Source organism: Acomys minous, assembly GCF_964271855.1.
Source record: "Acomys minous genome assembly, chromosome: 11".
Taxonomy (NCBI): domain Eukaryota; kingdom Metazoa; phylum Chordata; class Mammalia; order Rodentia; family Muridae; genus Acomys; species Acomys minous.
This window is the reverse complement of record NC_140492.1, coordinates 37,507,804-37,526,328: the sequence shown is the minus strand read 5'-3', so window position 1 is coordinate 37,526,328 and position 18,525 is coordinate 37,507,804. Positions and strand designations below refer to the sequence as shown.

The following is an 18,525-nucleotide window of genomic DNA, read 5'->3' as shown; positions in this document are numbered from 1 at the left end:
TAGTATAGTAAGGTAATGGGTTAAAATGTAAAGGGTAGTACTTCACACGGTGACTACTAATTTTCATTAAGTAATGGCTATTTCACAAGCTTTATTACCTGGAATAATGAAGTAAATTTAAAGATAACAATGACTTTTGTTTAAGATGATCTGGGAGGCTGATCTGGAAAAGGCACATTGCGGATGATATGTAAATGGCTCTTTAGAAACTACGAAACCGCATTATATAATTTCAGGAATTCTGTTTTTCTATTCAAATGACTTTATTTTTTTTTTCTCTTACTATGGAAGGACATAAAATGAAGATTGCACACTCTAGTAAGATGCTGGAGTGTGACACAAGCCATGGTGAGAAACAGCCACTGCAACTGGCCACTTCAGTCTCAACATCTGCAGACACTCTGTCCAGCTGCCGTTCTGCAGGAAGACCAGGGTCTCAGAACAACCAGTGGCATCTGTCAGAGCATCACTCCGGTGCCTTTTCCATCAGGGGAGCCATGGGCGCATCTCCATGTGCTTCCTTTGTCGAGCTTCTTCTGTCCTCCACTTTCTTGTAGGATCTCATGTCGGTCTCTAGACAATGTCTTTCGTTTCTCTCCTTCCTCCCTTTGGGTCCCTGGAAGAGTATCAGAAAATGGTAAAAAAAAAAAAAAAAAAAAAAAAAAAAAAAAAAGCAACAGCAGCTGACTATGTCCCACATTTGTCTCAACAACCAGATGGAAAGCTCTGATTTTTGTAGCAGATGTTCACCTCTTACATTCTAGCCTGTAAATGAACAGCAACCCAAGTTGACGTATCAATAGAGATTTTAATCATAAAGAGAAGAGCTTTTACTATAGTTTTAATGTAAGAACTGTATAAACAATCCATGGTTTAGGAAGGACATACAACCAAATCATCATTCTGCAGTAGCTGGCTGGGAGGAGCATGGTGGGACCATTTACAGCGCTCCACTGATTTACTGAACATAGAGAGACTCTTGTTCTAGGATCAGCATATACAGCGTTAAACAGACTCTACCTTCTAGACGCTCCACCAAATGGAGTGAGAGAGAGCATCAGTACATAAGCCTGAAGGGAAACGGAAAAACGGCCGGTGGTACAATGATAACTCCAATGCGGTTATCCGCCAGGGAACTTTGGGGGAGGGTTCTTCAATTTTGATGACCAGGCAGTGCCTTTTAGAGGCAATTTTGGGGCAAAAAGAACGACATTGATAACTGCCACATCTATGTATATTTACACACAACCATCAGGAGAAATTCCCTTCCCCTTGCTTGAATTATAAATTTAAAGAGAGTTCAGTGCCTGCGGAACACGTGCTCTCATGAGTGGCAGTCATGTGACTTCCTCAGCCCGACTGGTACAAAGTTATGGAGGTGGTCAGCTCAGATCCTGTTTTTCTATCCAACATGGTCCCTTCATTAAGGGCAGAAAGAAACACAAATAATGACGCGGAGATAAAAATTAAGAGAAAGCCGAAAATTAGACCAGCTCTGTGGGGGAAGTTCTGACTTTCTTTTCTTCCATTGGATCGATCACTTATATTCATGTAAATAAAATTTACATTTAGCGGTCATGGTTGTCTTTAGTACTTTCCAGAGCAATATAAAAAGAAAAATTACAGTGATGATTTTTTTTCCAGATTAGGTTTCCTCCTACTGAAATTAGATTATCTCAAAAACAATCATCGATAATGATCTCAAAGAGACTAACTGCAAGCCCAAGATCAAGCCAGCAGCCAGTGGATGGGGGAGGGATTCTTAAAGCCCTACCCTACTCCTAGGTGGTAAGATACTGACAGATAAGTACACTCAGTGGTTTAAAAAAAAAGATGGAGAGAAAGAGAGTACAGAAAACTGAGAGGTGAAAGTAATTGGGGATAGAGAAGGAGTCGGAAGTGAGAAAATAGGGGGTATGTTTGATCAAAACACATTCCATGCCTGTTTGAAATTCTCAAACAATAAAACTGCTTTAAAGATAAACCTAAAGCACAATGAGACTAATAATGGCTGATGACAATACAGCTTTATGGATGTGTCATAATACTTGAGCATGCCCTTTACTTGAATGGATTTTAGGGTATGTGCGTAATATCTCTTTTTTAAATTTTTTTTATTAATTTATTCATATTACATCTCAGTTGTTAGCCCATCCCTTGTATCCTCCCATTCCTCCCTTCCTCCTGCTTCCCCCATACTCCCCTCATAATATCTCAATAAAGAGATTAGAATAACTATCTGAACTATATATTTTTCTTTCATTTGGGAATCAAAATAGTCCAGGTTTTAACATCAAAAATAGAAGATTTAGCCAGGCATGTTGGCATATGCCTGAAATTCCAGTGCTCTGGAGGCTGAGAATCAAGTATTTGAGTCCAGTCTGGGCTATCTAACAAATTACAGGATAGATGGACCTTCACAGCAAGACCGTATCTCAAAAAGGAAAGGAAAGGAGGGTAAGACAAGCAGAAGGAAGAGAAGTAGAAATATGAGAAGGAGGAGGAGGGTAGAGGAGAAAAGAGAGAGAGGAGAGAGGTTAGGGAAGGGAAGGGAAGGGAAGGGAAAAGAAAAGAAGAGAAGAGAAAGAAATTAATTATAATCTAACATCATTGGTGAGGAACAGGACACAAATGCAGGTTTTGGCTTTTCTCATCCTGATATTTTTAAAAATATTAAATCTACATGTTAGCACAATTTGGTCTTTAAACAGAAGATACCACAGTTGGCCTTTCCTTACCCTGAGTTCTATACCTGTAAATTCAACCAAAAAATTACCAAAATTACTCAGGAAAAGTTTTCTATTCTGAAAATGTCCAGTTTTTCCTCATTCATATTTCTTAAACAATTCGTTGTAATAACTATATCCATAGCTTGTACATTGTGCTAAGCATTAAACATAACCTAGAGATAGATTACATGGAAACATGTTTGTAAAAGAGACATGAGCATTCTTTAATTTTGGTATCCTGGCATCTATGCTAGAACCAATGGTTTAGAAACTCTCTCCATTCCCTCTCTCTATTTCTCCCTCCCTCCCCCTCTTTCTTTGCATGTGCATGTCTATAAATTTACTGATAAATTCCACTGTTTATATATATATACACACATATATGTATATATATTTAAATTCTTATTGATAAATGTTAGTTTTTAATGTAGTTATCTTAAGACTGCTATTCAAAAGGAAAATATTTTTTAAATGTGCATTGTAAAAATGCATTTAATTTTGCATGGCTATTTTACAATATACTCTAGAGCTGATAAGAAAATAGATATTTAAAAAAAGAAAAGAAAATAGATATTAAATATTAAATTATCATAAAAATATTGAGTGATATTTTCCAAGGGGTTAATCATAAGCTATGAATGAAACAAGTTAGACTTGGCCTCCTCAAACCTGAAGAAGAGAGCTTTGGGCTTCCTGCCCTATGGCTATTGGGGATTGGCCAGATGCTATGTATGCTAATATTAGTTAGTCTTCTCCCGGAGGTTTGCTTGCTGTCTTTTAGAAGCAGACAAGCACATATCCCAAATGACATTTTTTTTCTTTTTTTTTATTAATTTATTCTTGTTACATCTCAATGTTTATCCCATCCCTTGTATTCTCCCATTCCTCCCTCCCTCCCTCCCATTTTCCCCTTACTCCCCTCCCCTATGACTGTGACTGAGGGGGATTTTCTCCCCCTGTATATGCTCATAGGGTATCAAGTCTCTTCTTGGTAGCCTGCTATCCTTCAAATGACATTTTCAACCTTGCCTAAGAAATTATTCCTGATTGGCTAAATAAAAGGCCTATACCTGGGCAGGGCAGAAGTGAGGGGCGGAGCTAAGGTTCCTGGGCTTTGGGGAGAGAAGACTCTTGAGAAGGAGAGGGAAAGGCACCTGAGGAGAGTGGGAGAACAGAATTGCAGTGGAAGAGATAAAGAACCGCATGGCCTGGAGGAAGTGACTCTGCGGATCTGCATGGAGAGAAGTGGCCCAGATGAAAGCGTAAGCAGGTGGTTATGGAATTTTGGATGGGAGGTATCCCAGATAAAAATGATTAAAGCAGACGGCATGAAATGGGGCTGGAGTTAATGAGATAGTTTATTAGATTAATATATGCCCAGCCCCAGGTAAAATAAAATGTCTTTTATTGGTTATGACAGAGGGTTAGATAATATTTCCATAATAATAATAATAATAGGCCATCTAATAATAAGTGTTATTGGCTAACTTTTTTTATTTTCTGCAACATATGGCTTAAATAATAACAGTTCTGTCTGCCACATACCTCAGGGGGAGAGTGCTTGGTCTGAAGGCACAGGTGTTGCTCAAAGGATTCTGAAAATCCCTGCATTTTGGACTGAGTTCCTCTTCGTGAGTCCGTTGGCTCCTTGAATGGCCCATCCACTGAGTATTTTCTGTGATACCGTGTGGGAAGTTGCCTTCGGGATCCCTGGTCCTCATGGGAATGTCGTCTAGGGTGGCAGTCAGGTGATGTAACGCCAGGAAATGCAGGAAACTAGGAATGTAGAATTTTGTTAAGCTCACCTCATAAAAGGTATGTATACTACCAAAGAGACAGGATACATAAAAATAACAGCTAAAGAAATCACAGGTTTTAGGAAAATTTTATCTTCTGTGTCAGTATGAGCTTCCTTCTGCCACGAGGCAGTAGAGTCAGTGGTTCAAATAGTGTGCAGGATACCTCCAGACTACAACCATTGCTTGCTACTCTTCCAGGAAGAGAGTCAAGACCCTCAAGCCTTTGGTAAAATTGCCAGAATACATTTCTGAATCCTTCAAAAAACTTAGTGACACTACAAATGTTTCAAAAATAATGAAAAATGAATACTTATGGGCTTTGTTATAGAAAATAATGGAGAAATTATGAGGAACAATTAATTTATGTATATATACGCATATATATCACTAATACACATCAAAAGCAGCATAAAGTTGAGCAGAAACTAAAACTTTTAAAACCCTACACATTATCAATGCCTAGAAAATATTGAGAACATGCACAGCCATGCCATGAAGGCTTCTAGACAGAGAGATCATGTAACATAAAGACATCAATGCTGAAGCCATATTTGGAAAATAAACAGAAGGCGGAGTTCAGAGAAGCCAGACTTCCTAAAAGAACCGCAATGCTCTTTCAGCGTTCGTCCATCTCCAGCCCACTTCAGTGCAGACTTTGTACTGAGGACATTTATCTCCATGTTACCCAATTCTGCACACTGTTTAGTCTGCCTCGGTCACTGAATCATATTCAACTTTGTTTCCCAAGGGACCCTTCTGGAAACATTATTTTTCCTCCCTTTCATCACTGTACATCCTTAGCTTCCTTTGATCTTTCTGTCAAGGCAACTCAGGCATTTTTGTTTACTTATCTCTTCAGCTCGTTAGTGTGGAAAGTCTCCAAGGTTCTGCATTAGTTCTTTCCTTTTCTTTCTCTTTTCATTCTTCAGTGTCTCCTTACGTATGTCTGGCCATAAATTTCTAGCTATAATCATAATTTATATCATTTATGACCTGTCCTCTTAGCTGCCTTCTTAACTTCCCATGGTGTTCCATAGACGCTCAAACTGATAAATATATACCATATATATACATATATATGTATGTATTTGCTTGGGGGGTTGGAGGGGGTATGGGTGAGGGTATGTGGGTGAGGTGTTCCATAAAACTCTGTGTTTTGCAACAGGCTTCCACATTGGCTCCCAGCAGATGAGGCTAAAATAAAAATAGAGTCACTCATGCTAAATTTCCAAGCCATTGAACTGAGAAAACAGGAATGTAATTTATTTTTATTTCCTCAGATGAGAGGATGAGATGAGAGCCATACCCAAGTTTTGCAATTGCAGTAGCCTGGGCTGAATTTCTATCTAAATATCCCCAGGCCTGGAAGCTTCTAGCTTCATACAATCTAATCTTCTGAAAGCTCAGATCTGGAAGGCTTCAGCTTCCAGCCTCTGTCTGCTAACCTAAGCCCAGAAAGTTTTCAGTCTCTGAGAATTCCTGTTGAATAATCTCATCCTTTCTAATTCATTCTGAACTCTGGCTGGCTGTTTCAACTCAGCTGTTCTGACTCAAAACTACTCTCCGAGCTGACTGATTCAATCTGGCTTCTCTCTGCTTCTTCCTGAAGCTCTTTGTGGACAAACTGCCTCTGGACTCTACAAGCAGAACTGCACAAACTCAACTGCACTCAACTGAATTGTACTGTACTGTACTCCCAAACTCTACTGTCTCCACAAACTTTCCTGATCTCTCTCTCCCTTCCTCCCTGTCCTGCCTCTCTCAGATGCTCTTAAGTAGCTTCTCTTTCCTGTCTGTTCTCAAAAGAGTTAGGGTATCCTATCTCTGACTCATTCCATCCAATCTTTTCTCTGATTTTGCCTGCCCTTCAATTAGACATCATTGTTTGGGATTAAAGGTGTGCACTAAAATTCAACCAGAAGTATTAAAGGTGTGTCCTGTATATGTTCCAGCCAGAGAGATTAAAGATGTGCACTAAGGGTGTGTCTGTATTCCGACAAGATTACTCAGACCTAGGTCTTTGGATGTGATCCCTTGACAGAGCAACCATGATGCTGGACTAAAATTCTTTTACACAGGAGAAATAATTCAGCTGAATTTCTCAAGCAAGCTAATTTCAATGGGCATGCTGATGAAGTAAGCCTTGGTTTGATTGTTAGGTAAATAAATATAGAGGTCTAAAGTATCTTCACGGTAGCCAAAAAGTCATTTTCCTACCATTTTGTTGCCTTATCCCAAATCTTAAGAAAAGAAACTTGGAGATGATCTAATTTTCCCCTTTGTTCTGCTAGTTCTATTCTCTCTGTGTCTTTAAAAACTGATCTTAATCCATCAGAGCACCAGCTACATTCTGTAGAATGCAGACACGGAACACAGTGATGGATACACTGGCCGTCTCTTCCCAATAGATGCATCATTTTGAATAATATTCATGCACCAAACTGCAGGAGCTAAGGATGTCAGGAAAGAGTGCATTAGTGCTTGATTTCAAAAGTTAACGGCAAGGGAGGGGGCATCACATTGACGAAGACAAGAAAAGATGCCTGTTGTCCACCTCCAAGCAATGTGCAGCCTGTGGAAGGGAGAAGGAAGAACTAAATCCAGACCTTAGGCTCAAAACCCAGAATCATACCTACTCCAATAAAACCCAATGTCAGGAGCCCAACAGCCCCTGCACCCCAACAGTGCCCACAGAGTAAACCTCTGAAATGACATTAGACAGGCAACCAAGGCAGCACCACCCCTCCCTTAACCTTGAGCAGCAGAGGAAGAAGACTCAACATTGTTGAGAAGGACAAAAGAGTTACCATAAGACTTAGAATTGCAGTTCAGGGCCAGGGCTTGCTACCATGAAGCTCACACCAGATAGAAACCAAGATTCTAGATTTAACCTCAACCTTATAAACGGGGCCTCTAGGCATCATCCCCTAGCATCTGGTGGAGATCTGTACACAGATAGGATAGTTCCATGTTTCAGCTTATAGCCACACCAGGCATGGGGTAGACATGTATAGAGACCAAGACTTCGGATCTTTGTGGCTGTAGGAGCCAGCCTAAGTTACCAAGCTTGGCGTCAGTCTAGAAAGCCAAGGGACCATATAGATAAAACTACCCACAACTCAGACAGCACAACACGGAGCAAGAACATATTCACTAAGGGTATGAATGGTGTGAGGACTGGAATGCCTTGCAACTCAGTGACAGACTAGTGGCCCCCACAATGAGGCCAGTGCCACAATCAGAACTTTTGCAAAAGACCTAATGCCAAAGGGGTGGGGGGAGAGAGAGAGAGACAGAGACAGTGATTGGCAGAGAGAGACAGAGGAGAGCAATATCATCCAGCTATCTTTCTATCTGTAGCTGGTTTAGAAGTCTGGAGCCATGAGGTTACCTCAGCAAGTGGCAGTATCTAGCCATGTGGCCTTTTGCTTGCATGGGTACTGCACAATCTCAGCAGGCATTGACCTTGTGTTTAGAGTGTGAGCCAACATTTTAGTATCGGTGATCACACAACTGCTTATTCCAGTTCTCCAGAAAATTCAAACAGCATAATATAGAGGGAATACTTTCCACAGTAAGTTTTCCAGGAACCAGGCAGATTCCCACAGTCTATCTACAAACCAGAGACTATGGACAAAGCCTCTGGATCTCCCTGAGGCAAGGGAGAGGCCTTGGAGACAGAGCATCTTTTTAAAGTCCTGCTTGGGTCATGTGATCCAGCACACCCACTTAAGGTTTGGAACAAAGCTGAGCTTGGATTTTCCTCTAGTGTTGAAATATAATAGCACACCAACAGTGAGGCTTTAAACAGTTTACTAGGGCCATCTAGTGATAAAATACCAGGAGGAACTCTAGGTTTAGAAAAAATAAGCAGGCACAAGTAAAACTAGATTGTACAGATACAAATACTTAACCCTTCAACGTGCAGACAGCATTGCACATCAGTAGGAACTGCCAGAGATCCATGATCACACCTAGCTTTCAAAATATGGTACCAGAAATTAACCACATTAGGCTGAACAGTAATTCTTACTGGAAACCTCAAAGCAGCTGTTTCAGGAAACCCAACACACTTTAAGAAAACACAGAGAAAGTAATTAAATACTCTAACAAAGAAATTTCACAGAAACATGGAGGCAATTTTTAATAGTAGAACTAAAATATTTGAGTGAATAATACATAAATCAAAGCTTAAAACACAATGAAAGATATCAAGAACAGAATAGATCCAACAGCAGAAAAAATAAATGTCATGAAGACAGGCTACTTGGAAATATAAAGAAGTTAAAAAAGAAAGACAAATGAAGAGAGCGTGGGAGCTGGTGAGTAACATGAACAAAAAAAGCATTCAACTCCCCGAGGCTCAGGGAAAACCTTGTGACTATCAAAGGGAAGAATTATGAGAGTTATAAAAGAAAATTCCTTGACATAGAGACGGAATCAGATACGCAGGTCAAACGTCATAGTCAGTCTCCACTCAAATATACTGTAACTTATAGTAAATTTCCCCAAACACACCAGAGGAATTAAAATGAATTTTCCAAAGGTTAGAGAGATAAAACAGAAGACCCTAAACTCAGAAACAAGTAAAGGAACAAATAACACACGAGGGCTTTCAATTCACTTCACACCTTATTTCTCGACAGGAAGTTGCATGGCAGGGAAGAGTGGCATGGGATGTTCATAACACTAAGGAAAAAATCAAACCTGTCAAACCTGCCAGCCCAGAAGTATTGTGCCTAGCCCAGCACTTCTTCAGAAATGACTGAGACAGAGACAATCCTAGATGACTGAAACCTGAACATCTCCTAGAAATGTGAAGAGTGGGTTCCTTAAACTGAGAGAAACAGACACTAATGAGCAAGAAGACAGCACTAGATGCCATAACATTCACTGCGAAGACTCACCGTTCAGTGGCCTCTAACACTCTAAAAGTGGTAGGAAACCCATGAGCATGTTTGGTGCAAAGACTAAGGGACAAATCATCTAAGATAATAAGTACATCAAAATGCTAAAAGGGGCACTGCTAGCAAGGCTGCAGGGAAATGCAATGAGTATGCCGAGGTCTTGCGTTAGAACACATTTCTATACCTGTTATACCTGGTTCTTACCCTTACAATGATGGCAGTTGCTGTCATTCCACAATAATTCATTGTAACTAGTAATTTCTGCTTTATGAGGTTAATTGCTGAAAATGAAAGTCAAAAATCTTCACGTTGTTATAATTTTGTTCTTCAAAAGGTTCCATCATGTTTCAAGCATCCTTTATTGTCCCCACACTCTGTGGATGGCAGTGCCGGTCACTTGGTTTCAGGACACTGAGGAGCTGCCCTCAATACCCAGATGTGCAGTCAGTTATTCCCTTCTTCAAGTGTCTCTCAAGGCCAGTCATCATCATCTGATGCCATTATCATCTGTGGTTAACTTACAGCATGGGGACATTTTTTTATTCTGTTGTTGTTTGTTTGTGTTCCACCTATTGTTTCCACTTTGACCTGGGTAATCATTTTCACTCTCTGAAGAAACATAAGGCCTTTCTCAACCACAGCGATGGGATCAAGTCTAGTAGAGTCTGTTCTAGGATGCCCCTCCTCTCTTTTGTGATACTACACAGCTCTAACCAATGATCTGGCTAACCGTGCTCAGTGTGTCTTTTCTGCATTAGACTTTTTGCTTTGCCACATCAAGGGCAATGTTGTAGAAACTGGCCCCTTGACTTGTTCATATCACGACTCGGATGTATACTGAATAGATGGATGCATATGAAAAGTAAAGAGCCAGAGGACCAAGGGGTTTGCTGTTAGATTGTGTTTTCTAAGTCAGAAGATACACCTATAGTCTCACCAGTATAGCTGCCTAACATGAGTGAACAAGGACAATACCAATATACATGATAATGTGGCCAGGGGGGAAGCTGAAAAGCCCTCAACTCTACATGAAGAATGACAGGCAACTAAAGAATGCTGAGAACAGAAGTGGTCCTTTCTAGGAATGAGCACAGCAATTTGTTATCCACTACCAAGTGGCTGAAAATATACGTACAGTAACATTATGAAGACTGAGAAAATTGGGAGGTTTTACTTATGTATTTAGGAGCGTGTGTGTGTGTGTGTGTGTGTGTGTGTGTGTGTGTGTGTGTGTGTGTTTATAATTTACCTCTTCCATCAGGGTTTGGTTAAGAGACAGACATTCACACACTGGGCATATGACTCTATTCTGGCTGAGTGGCAGGAAGTTTGACATTGAAACTCAACCTCACCTTCAAAGTTCATGCTTCAGAATCTCATGATCAAGTTACCAGAATTAAAAAAAAAATTGTCGGGCATGGTGGTGCACATATTTAATCCCAGCGCTCAGGAGGCAAAGTCGGGTGGATAGCTATGAGATTGAGGCCAGCCTGGTCTACAAAGCGAGTCCAGCCTGGTCTATAAAGTGAGTTCAGGACAGCTAAGGCTACACAGAGAAACTTTGTCTCAAAAAAATAAAAATAAAAAAATTTAAAAAGGAAAATAAATGCCTCAATGTTTTAGGTAAGTTTACAATTTTGTGTTGTGTGGCATTCATGATTGTCCTCAGCTGCATTCTTAGGACAGAACATGCAGGGGAAAGAACAAGATACAAACATGACCACACGAAGCAAGAATGAGGTCAACTGTTGATATTTATGTGGTGCTGGGGACCAGGATGGGGGAGTAAAGGAGACCTCTTCTAACATATGATGACTGAGTTAGCTGAAGAGGCTCATTAGGGAACACAGACTGCTCCGTACCTGAGGATGAGCCCCACACTTGGGTAGGGACACTGTCTCCAAAGGAGCTTGCTGGTGGACTAGGGATAAAGGGGGCCTAAGAAGGAAAGGAACGCTCGGGTGAGGATATATAATGGGGTTCCAGTAGGGTCATGGTACTGGTTGGCAATGGTAACACAGCCTATACCATCTAAGGCTTGCCAGATGAGGTGGAGTTCTTTTCTTTCTTCTTTAAGTATTCTAGCAGTTTTCTTCAGCCATGTTTTGTGGTCTCTAATAATATTATTTATTTTGATATCTGGTGCTGTGCTGAGCATCTGTGTATGTTACTCACTGTAACATCATGGTACCTTTGTGAGAGATGTGCTACTTCCACCAGTCTCATTTACAGGATTCTGAGCAAAGACCTTAAAGACCTTGTTTAGAGCCACGCTGCCAGTGGAAGCAGAAGGCAGCACCAAGAGCTCCTTCGAAACCTGTCGCCCTGTTTCCTGTGTAGCAGCTCCCCCACTATGGCATCCCAGAGAGGAGAGTAAAGACACTATGCTAAAAGCTCCATTATGGTCCCTCACTCCCCTGAATTACAGAATGGTTACATGTTAAAACTGAATATGAATATAATGTAAAATATGAGATACCATTCACTGCCAATCATAAAATATTGCAGTAGCCTTTCTTTCTGTCTTCTTGAGAAGTACTTTTGGAATCTGTTCCAGTTTGTCTCTTAAGTGCACAATGACAGGAGAGCCACTACAGAGATGAGTATGTACGCAAACTTAGGATTATCACAGGCAAGGATTAAAATTCTGAGAACTTACTACTTTAATTTCAAAATATGTCAAAAGAATATAAAATAGAGAAATGTGATCAGAAGAAAAGGAGAATGTGCTGAGTGTAGATGGGTAGAAACGTGTTTGTTCCCCTCAAATCACCTTACAGGGATAGTCATACGTGCTGTCTACCCTGGAGCATGAAGGAGCTTAAGACTCTTCTCCAAGTGATGTTTCAAGTGGCTGCAGCCCCACCAACATGGGGCTCAAAGGATACAGAAGAAGATCACAAGAATCGTAGTAAGCTGTGAAGATGAACAGACAACTGAATCCACTAAGCTATAAGAAACACACACATACAGTGAACAGAATAAATGGTTGACATGGAAACTGGTTTGCTTCTGTTTTGCGCCCCTGTAATAGTGGAAGGAGAAGGCAGAGTGTCTAATAACAGGCTTCATCTTACCTTCCCCCTGACCTAAGACAATAGGTTAAAGCCGGGTTTCTCCAAGTCTTGAAATCAGCATAAAAGCTGTTTTTATGAGAAGGACTGACCCTCACTCCTGATTATACCTCATTTTTTTTCCTGCCCATTTCTGCTTTCTACTAGATGAAAAGTTCTATAAGCATTACGGATCTTATGTGCCTTTTATTTTTTTTTACTTGATAATCTCCATGTTTGGCATATTATCTGGGATAACATATGTGCTCAATAAATACATTGAATCAATTAATGATCTATTACTGTGTTGTTGAATCATAAGACTGATAAAGATTTATTAGCAAGAACAATTCAAAACAAGTAAGAAGGAGAAATCTCTTCATATTCATTTACTAATAATAAATCTAGATTATTTAGATTTACTGAGGGAAGAGGCTTCAACTTGAGCAATGAGGAAGATGAAAAAAGATTAGAATGAGAGAATTGCCTCCCCTTATTAATCACTTTCATTGAGATGAAAACAAAACACAAAAAGTGAAACCTATATTGTCCAGAACTTGACAGAAGGCCCTATTGCTGAAGACACCACATTCTTGAGTCATAGAACGTGAATATATCAAGCTGGTGCTCACCTAAAAGCTATATCCTTACTAGCTCATTTTTACAGTGCTGGAAACATGCTACCCTATGAGCTGCAATTAAAAAATAACCTGGCAAGACATGTCCCCTCGTGCAATCATGGAATGAATTTCACGGGAAAACAAGCCACTTTCTGATTGGATATAAGACCCACACAATATGATGAGACCCATACCTGGTCCCATGATCAGGACAGGAACCTATTGCTAGACTGACCATAGACCCTACTGCTACTAGTTGCTAACTCTTTTTAATAATATCCACATATTAATGCATCTCTCAACCTTCCAACCTTCCTCAGAGGAACTTCTCATTGCAGTAGATGACAATCAACACAACTGGCCAAGGTGCAGAAAATAATTGACTTCAGAATGTGCAAGCATAAATGGGAACATATATATATATATGTATATATATATATATATACACCACACCTCCTCCTCCAAAAGCTCAGGGTCATTGTGAAGCAGGTGGTAGAAATAATATAAGAGGTTACATTAAAACCAGCTTGAGTGGCGGATGACGACAGGGAGACAGTGTCTTCTGGTCACAGGAAACATGTGTACATATGAACACAGTGGTTACTGCAACACACAGAAGCCTACAAAAGTTCAAGATAAACCCAATCCCAGCATAAAGAGGGGAATTGGGCATAACGTTCCACCCATAGTCAAGTAGCTATTGGTAATTCTTAGCTGTTGGAGGAGGAAAGGTTAGTATTCTCTGAAAGTGTAGCCTCTGATAGGCTGACCAAGCTGCAATGGAAGGCCACACATCCAAGAACATCACAGCAGCACAAACTGCAACTTGGTCTTGATGAGAGAAAAAAGACACAAGACGTGTGGCCAGGTCTGGAAGAAGTTGTGGGAAGAAAGGCAAATATGACCAAAACATGTTGGGTGAAAATCTCCAAGAACTAATTTACACAGAAATCTGAGCACAACATAGTTCCAACATAAGGAAAATTCTAGCCCATTTTGATAATAAAACACAGATTTGATTTATAAACATATAGCATTATTTATTTAAACAAAAGAATATCCGGGTGCTTGTTTTCTCTGACTATGGCCGTATCAGCTCCGCGTCCTCTGACCTGTTCCTACGTTCACTTCCCTCTCACCCAGATTTGAAAATTTATTCTACATTTTGTCTGTTAAAGGAAACTCAAGCATGCTAATCTGTTCATTATAAGATAGCTTATTTATTTGGAGACTTTAACCAGGTTAAATAAAGAAAATAGCCAAACTAGAGACAAGCAGGAAATACATTATAGGTCTACCCCCTCAGAAACCCTGGTCACAGTAAATCCGTGGTTCCCCCAATAGTTCAAGGTAAGAAAAAATGCTGTAAGCTAAACATGAATTTTCTAAACAGAGTAGATTATATGTGTTTAAAAGTATAATAAGCTGCTGTTAATTCAGGAAACTATGTTTTGTAAAGCAGGCTGCTTCCTTTATTTTCACATTCCCCGTGATGCTAGGAAGCCATCGCAATGAACAGTAAATGACACATTTTCTCTTCATATCTTTGCCTGGTTCCCATACCTGGAAGCTTCAGGCTAATGGTACTCCTGGTTCACAGATCCTGAAAAATCGTATCAGGTCTGGAACATTCTCAAGTTGTCTTGAAATTAAAGGAGAGCACTCCATGCAGGCATTTCTTTTTTAAATAGGAAAATGGCCATTTGGAGCTGGTCTCACAAAGAGCACCCAGTCCAGCTTCATTCTCCACCTAAGGAAACAGGAGTGAGCAAGTGCCCACACTGACCCTTTGCCGTTGAGCATCCATGTGGTGGGGGCTTGTTTTGAAATATTTGTATCTCAGAGATGTCTCATCCCTTGAGCTGGGGGCCAATGGCATTAAAAGTAATTTCTTTGCACACCTTATAGCCGGTGTGCATCTGAGACCCTGGAAGTGATCTTAAATAGATTTAACCACAAGATTACTTGTTCTGGGCTTAGCAAATAAGGGGTTTGGGTAAGCTGCTTCTACTAGCTGAAATTCTAAGTGACTTGTAGGGGAAAAAAATGTCATTATTATTGCTCTGTTCCTGTGAGGCAGATGACATGTGTGGACCCTTCCAGCATTGCAGCTGAAGAAGGGGACATGCTGGCCATCGGCAGAAGTGTCCTCATCTGGCCCAGCCTGCAGACCCCCTCTCAGGTGCTTCCCTTTGTCACTGTGCCCCCTGCCTCTGGCTGCTATGGGAAGGGATTGTGGGCTGTTCTGTTTCTAACCATAAAAGCAATGGCAACCAAAAGAAAAGGTTATCATACTTATAAAAGGCAGTGATTTGCTACGTGGAATCTCCAGTTCCTAAAAGGCTGTCATATACTGAGCTTACTTCACTGTTGCAAGGAGAAAACTGGAAACCACACACTGACCCACAACACCTACACAGAACAACTAATTTCTCTCCTTTGGCCCAAATACTAACACTCAGTGTGAGGATTTCTGAATTATCATGGACTAGGAACAAAATATCTTAGATTACTGAAAACGAAGAGACCATTACTTGAAGCATTAAAAACCAGACTTCTTAAAGGGCAACTCAAACAGATAAAAAAATATTTTTATAACAATGGACAAAGGTTTGGAAATATTAATTTAAGCCAAAGGACTCCTCAAATATCCTCTAAATGAACCACACCCCCCACAGTCTACTCCAGTTTCCCCTGACTTTATGGTAACTCACTGGGCAGGGCAGAGAAGCCTTCCTGGAGCTTATTTCTTGTGGTCGGTGGTGGTCCCGGAGTCCTCGTTCATCCTTGTCTCTCCAGCTGTGACCCCAGAAGCTGCTCATCCATTTTGCAAAAGACACATCATCATCATCATCATCACCATCTCTGTGCTCCATGGGAATGTGACTTGAAATATTAAAGGCCTGCCCCTAAAACTGGCAGAAATACAGCCCAAGATTTGATGAAACCCACCCAGCCCACTAAGCGAACCTGGTGTTTGAAACGGTCTCTGATAATGGCATCCTTAAAAAAGAAAAATTTACCAAACAACCACTTCATCATCAGGCAGCCTGGAGCAATGTCTATTTATAAACTGTGCAGCCCGCGCTCCCCTCCCCCTTGTCTCTTTAAATTGAGAGGCTTTTTAATCCTCCTGTTTCCAAGGCTGTGCCTCGCAGCCTAAGGGTAGGCAGCACAGTCCACTGCCTGGTTTTCTCTGAGCCGTTCTGCCAAAGGCATGTGGTGGCATCTCCAGCTGTCAATGGCAATGAAGCGTGACCCTCACAATATGCTTGTCAGCTCCAGGCTGGCTCTGAAATAGGGCCACGTCTGAAAAATAGACAACTGCAACTCACAAGATTGTGAGCTGTTGGCATGTCCGATCTAAGACAAGATGCTTTTCTAATAAATAAAACTAATATATAAAAAAAATCTGTTTCCAGATCAAGTTGGATTCTTTTATTTAAGTATTATCTGTACATGTATAGATATGAGTGTCATACATATAAAATATATAAATCTTAAGTGTAGAACTTAATGCATTTTTATGTATGTGTAGTCCTATGCTACCAACCACTATAACCCCTCTTCTCACATGATGCTTTCCTTCTGTCCAAATGATTGCTAAACATCCACTACCACCTGCCTCCCTAACTTCATTAATTGGCCAGATGTTCTCAGATATCAAACACTAAACAAATCCTACACTCCCTATTACAAGATATAACTAAACCTAAACTATTCTCTCTCTCTCTCTCTCTCTCTCTCTCTCTCTCTCTCTCTCTCTCTCTCTCTCTCTCTCTCTCTCACACACACACACACACACACACACACACACACACACACACACATACACACACACACACACTTATGGCCAAAGCCTCACATAGGTCAAGGTCATTCGATAAACTCTCCTAAACTTCACTGATGCCTCCCACTGCTTTCTTGACATCTTTCTTCAAAGCCCTCCATTAGTTGCAGTCCCTCCTCTCACTGCCAATGCTCCAACTGCCAATGCCCAACTGCCAATGTCCCAACTGCCAATGCCCAACTGCCAATGCCCCAACTGCCAATGCCCCAACTGCCCTTGCCTCGCTCCCACTACTGATCAATTGTCCCCTTGACCATCCAAGCCTGATCTAAGAACAAAAGTCAAATTCTTTCAGTCTTTCCACACCAACCCTCAAAACCTGTTATAAACTCTCCTCTCACTGCTTGACAAGAGCCTCCCCAGTCATTCACATCCCTAAAATATTTCAATTCCAGAACCCACCTGAACAACCCTGGGAAAGTCTAGTCTGATGTAACAGAAGCCTCTCAAATTGTATTCTCCCCCAAAATAATCAGACCCTGCTTTCAGATAACAATTGTCCCCCAATTAACCTTGTATGGCCAATCTAAGTTTTCCTCTCAAGAACTTTCAGACTCCAGGTAACTATTCCTGCCAGTCAACAGCCTAAGTTTTCCTGCATATTGCCTATTCCTAAGGGTGAGGTCTCTCCCCATTTCTCAGGTCTTGGGACCCATGTTCCTAATTAGCAGGACCATTAACCTAAAAGTTTCAAATGTGCATTCAAAAATTTTTTTTCTAAACTCCTTAACTATTCGTTGGTCTCAAGTCTGTCTCAGCAGATTTCAAATCAAATACAGACTATTCTGGCTACTCCAGCCACAGCCCAGCTGTTCCCACGGAATCTACATCCTGGTCCACCCTCGAAGACTACACTACCCTTTGGTACAACAAGTAAGACAGCCTGCTCTTCCTGGCCTTGAGCAACAACCCAGCTTCCCTGGGGTCCCCTAACAATGATGACCCAATCTCACCAGGAAGCAGTGAGAGATAACAACCCCCACTTACCCAGCACCCAGTGAGTCAGTAGTAAAACAAAAAGGTGGGCATGAAGGGACAAGCATGGCAAATATGGCTCTGGCAGGCCTTGCCCCTTTCCCCTGTTCTCTTGCTTTGCTAAAAATTGTTAGATTACATTCCTAAAGCTAATCCCCAAGGTCCATTCCCTTATTTGGTCACGTCCTCCTCCTGAGGCTGACTATCAAGATCCAGCTATCAAAGTATTAAACTCCAACAACCAAAAGTCCCTCTTTGGCCACCTTAATTAAGATGTCCAATTAAAATTAACCAACTCATCCTACCACCGAGTTTCCCCTTTGACATTTAGAAAGTGCCATTTTTTCCTATGGGCCATGTCTGTCTCCTTTCTATCCAGAGGCAGTCCTTTGTCCCTCCAGGACAAATATCTCTTCCTCCTCTCCCTTGATCCCCTCCCCCGTCTCCCTCATCCTCTGTCTCCTGTACATTGTCCCTTATTCTCTGCCCTTTTGTCTTTCTGGGACAAATAAATCTCCTTTGCGCTGTGCATTTGGTCTAGGGAATTCTGAGCCAATACTGATCCCTCCAGCTGTTACAGGTGAAACCAGCT

The 18,525-nt window shown here is 41.0% G+C and overlaps 1 protein-coding gene across 2 annotated transcripts; it reads right to left on the bottom strand.

Moving 5' to 3' along the window:
* Window positions 1–254: 254 nt before the first annotated feature.
* On the bottom strand, window positions 255–18,024 carry LNP1 (leukemia NUP98 fusion partner 1). 2 transcript variants are annotated; one of them, XM_084801274.1, is made up of 4 exons: window positions 17,946–18,024; window positions 15,823–15,922; window positions 4,275–4,505; window positions 255–616 (listed from the first exon to the last, which is right to left on the bottom strand). In XM_084801274.1, exons 1-4 carry the CDS (start codon window positions 17,999–18,001, stop codon window positions 467–469), a joined length of 537 nt encoding a protein of 178 aa, XP_084657400.1. In that variant the 5' UTR covers window positions 18,002–18,024; the 3' UTR covers window positions 255–466. The 2 variants fall into 2 exon arrangements, with proteins under 2 accessions (XP_084657400.1, XP_084657399.1); XM_084801273.1 differs by lacking the exon at window positions 17,946–18,024 and having other exon boundaries at window positions 15,823–16,420.
* Between the last annotated feature and the right edge of the window lie 501 nt (window positions 18,025–18,525).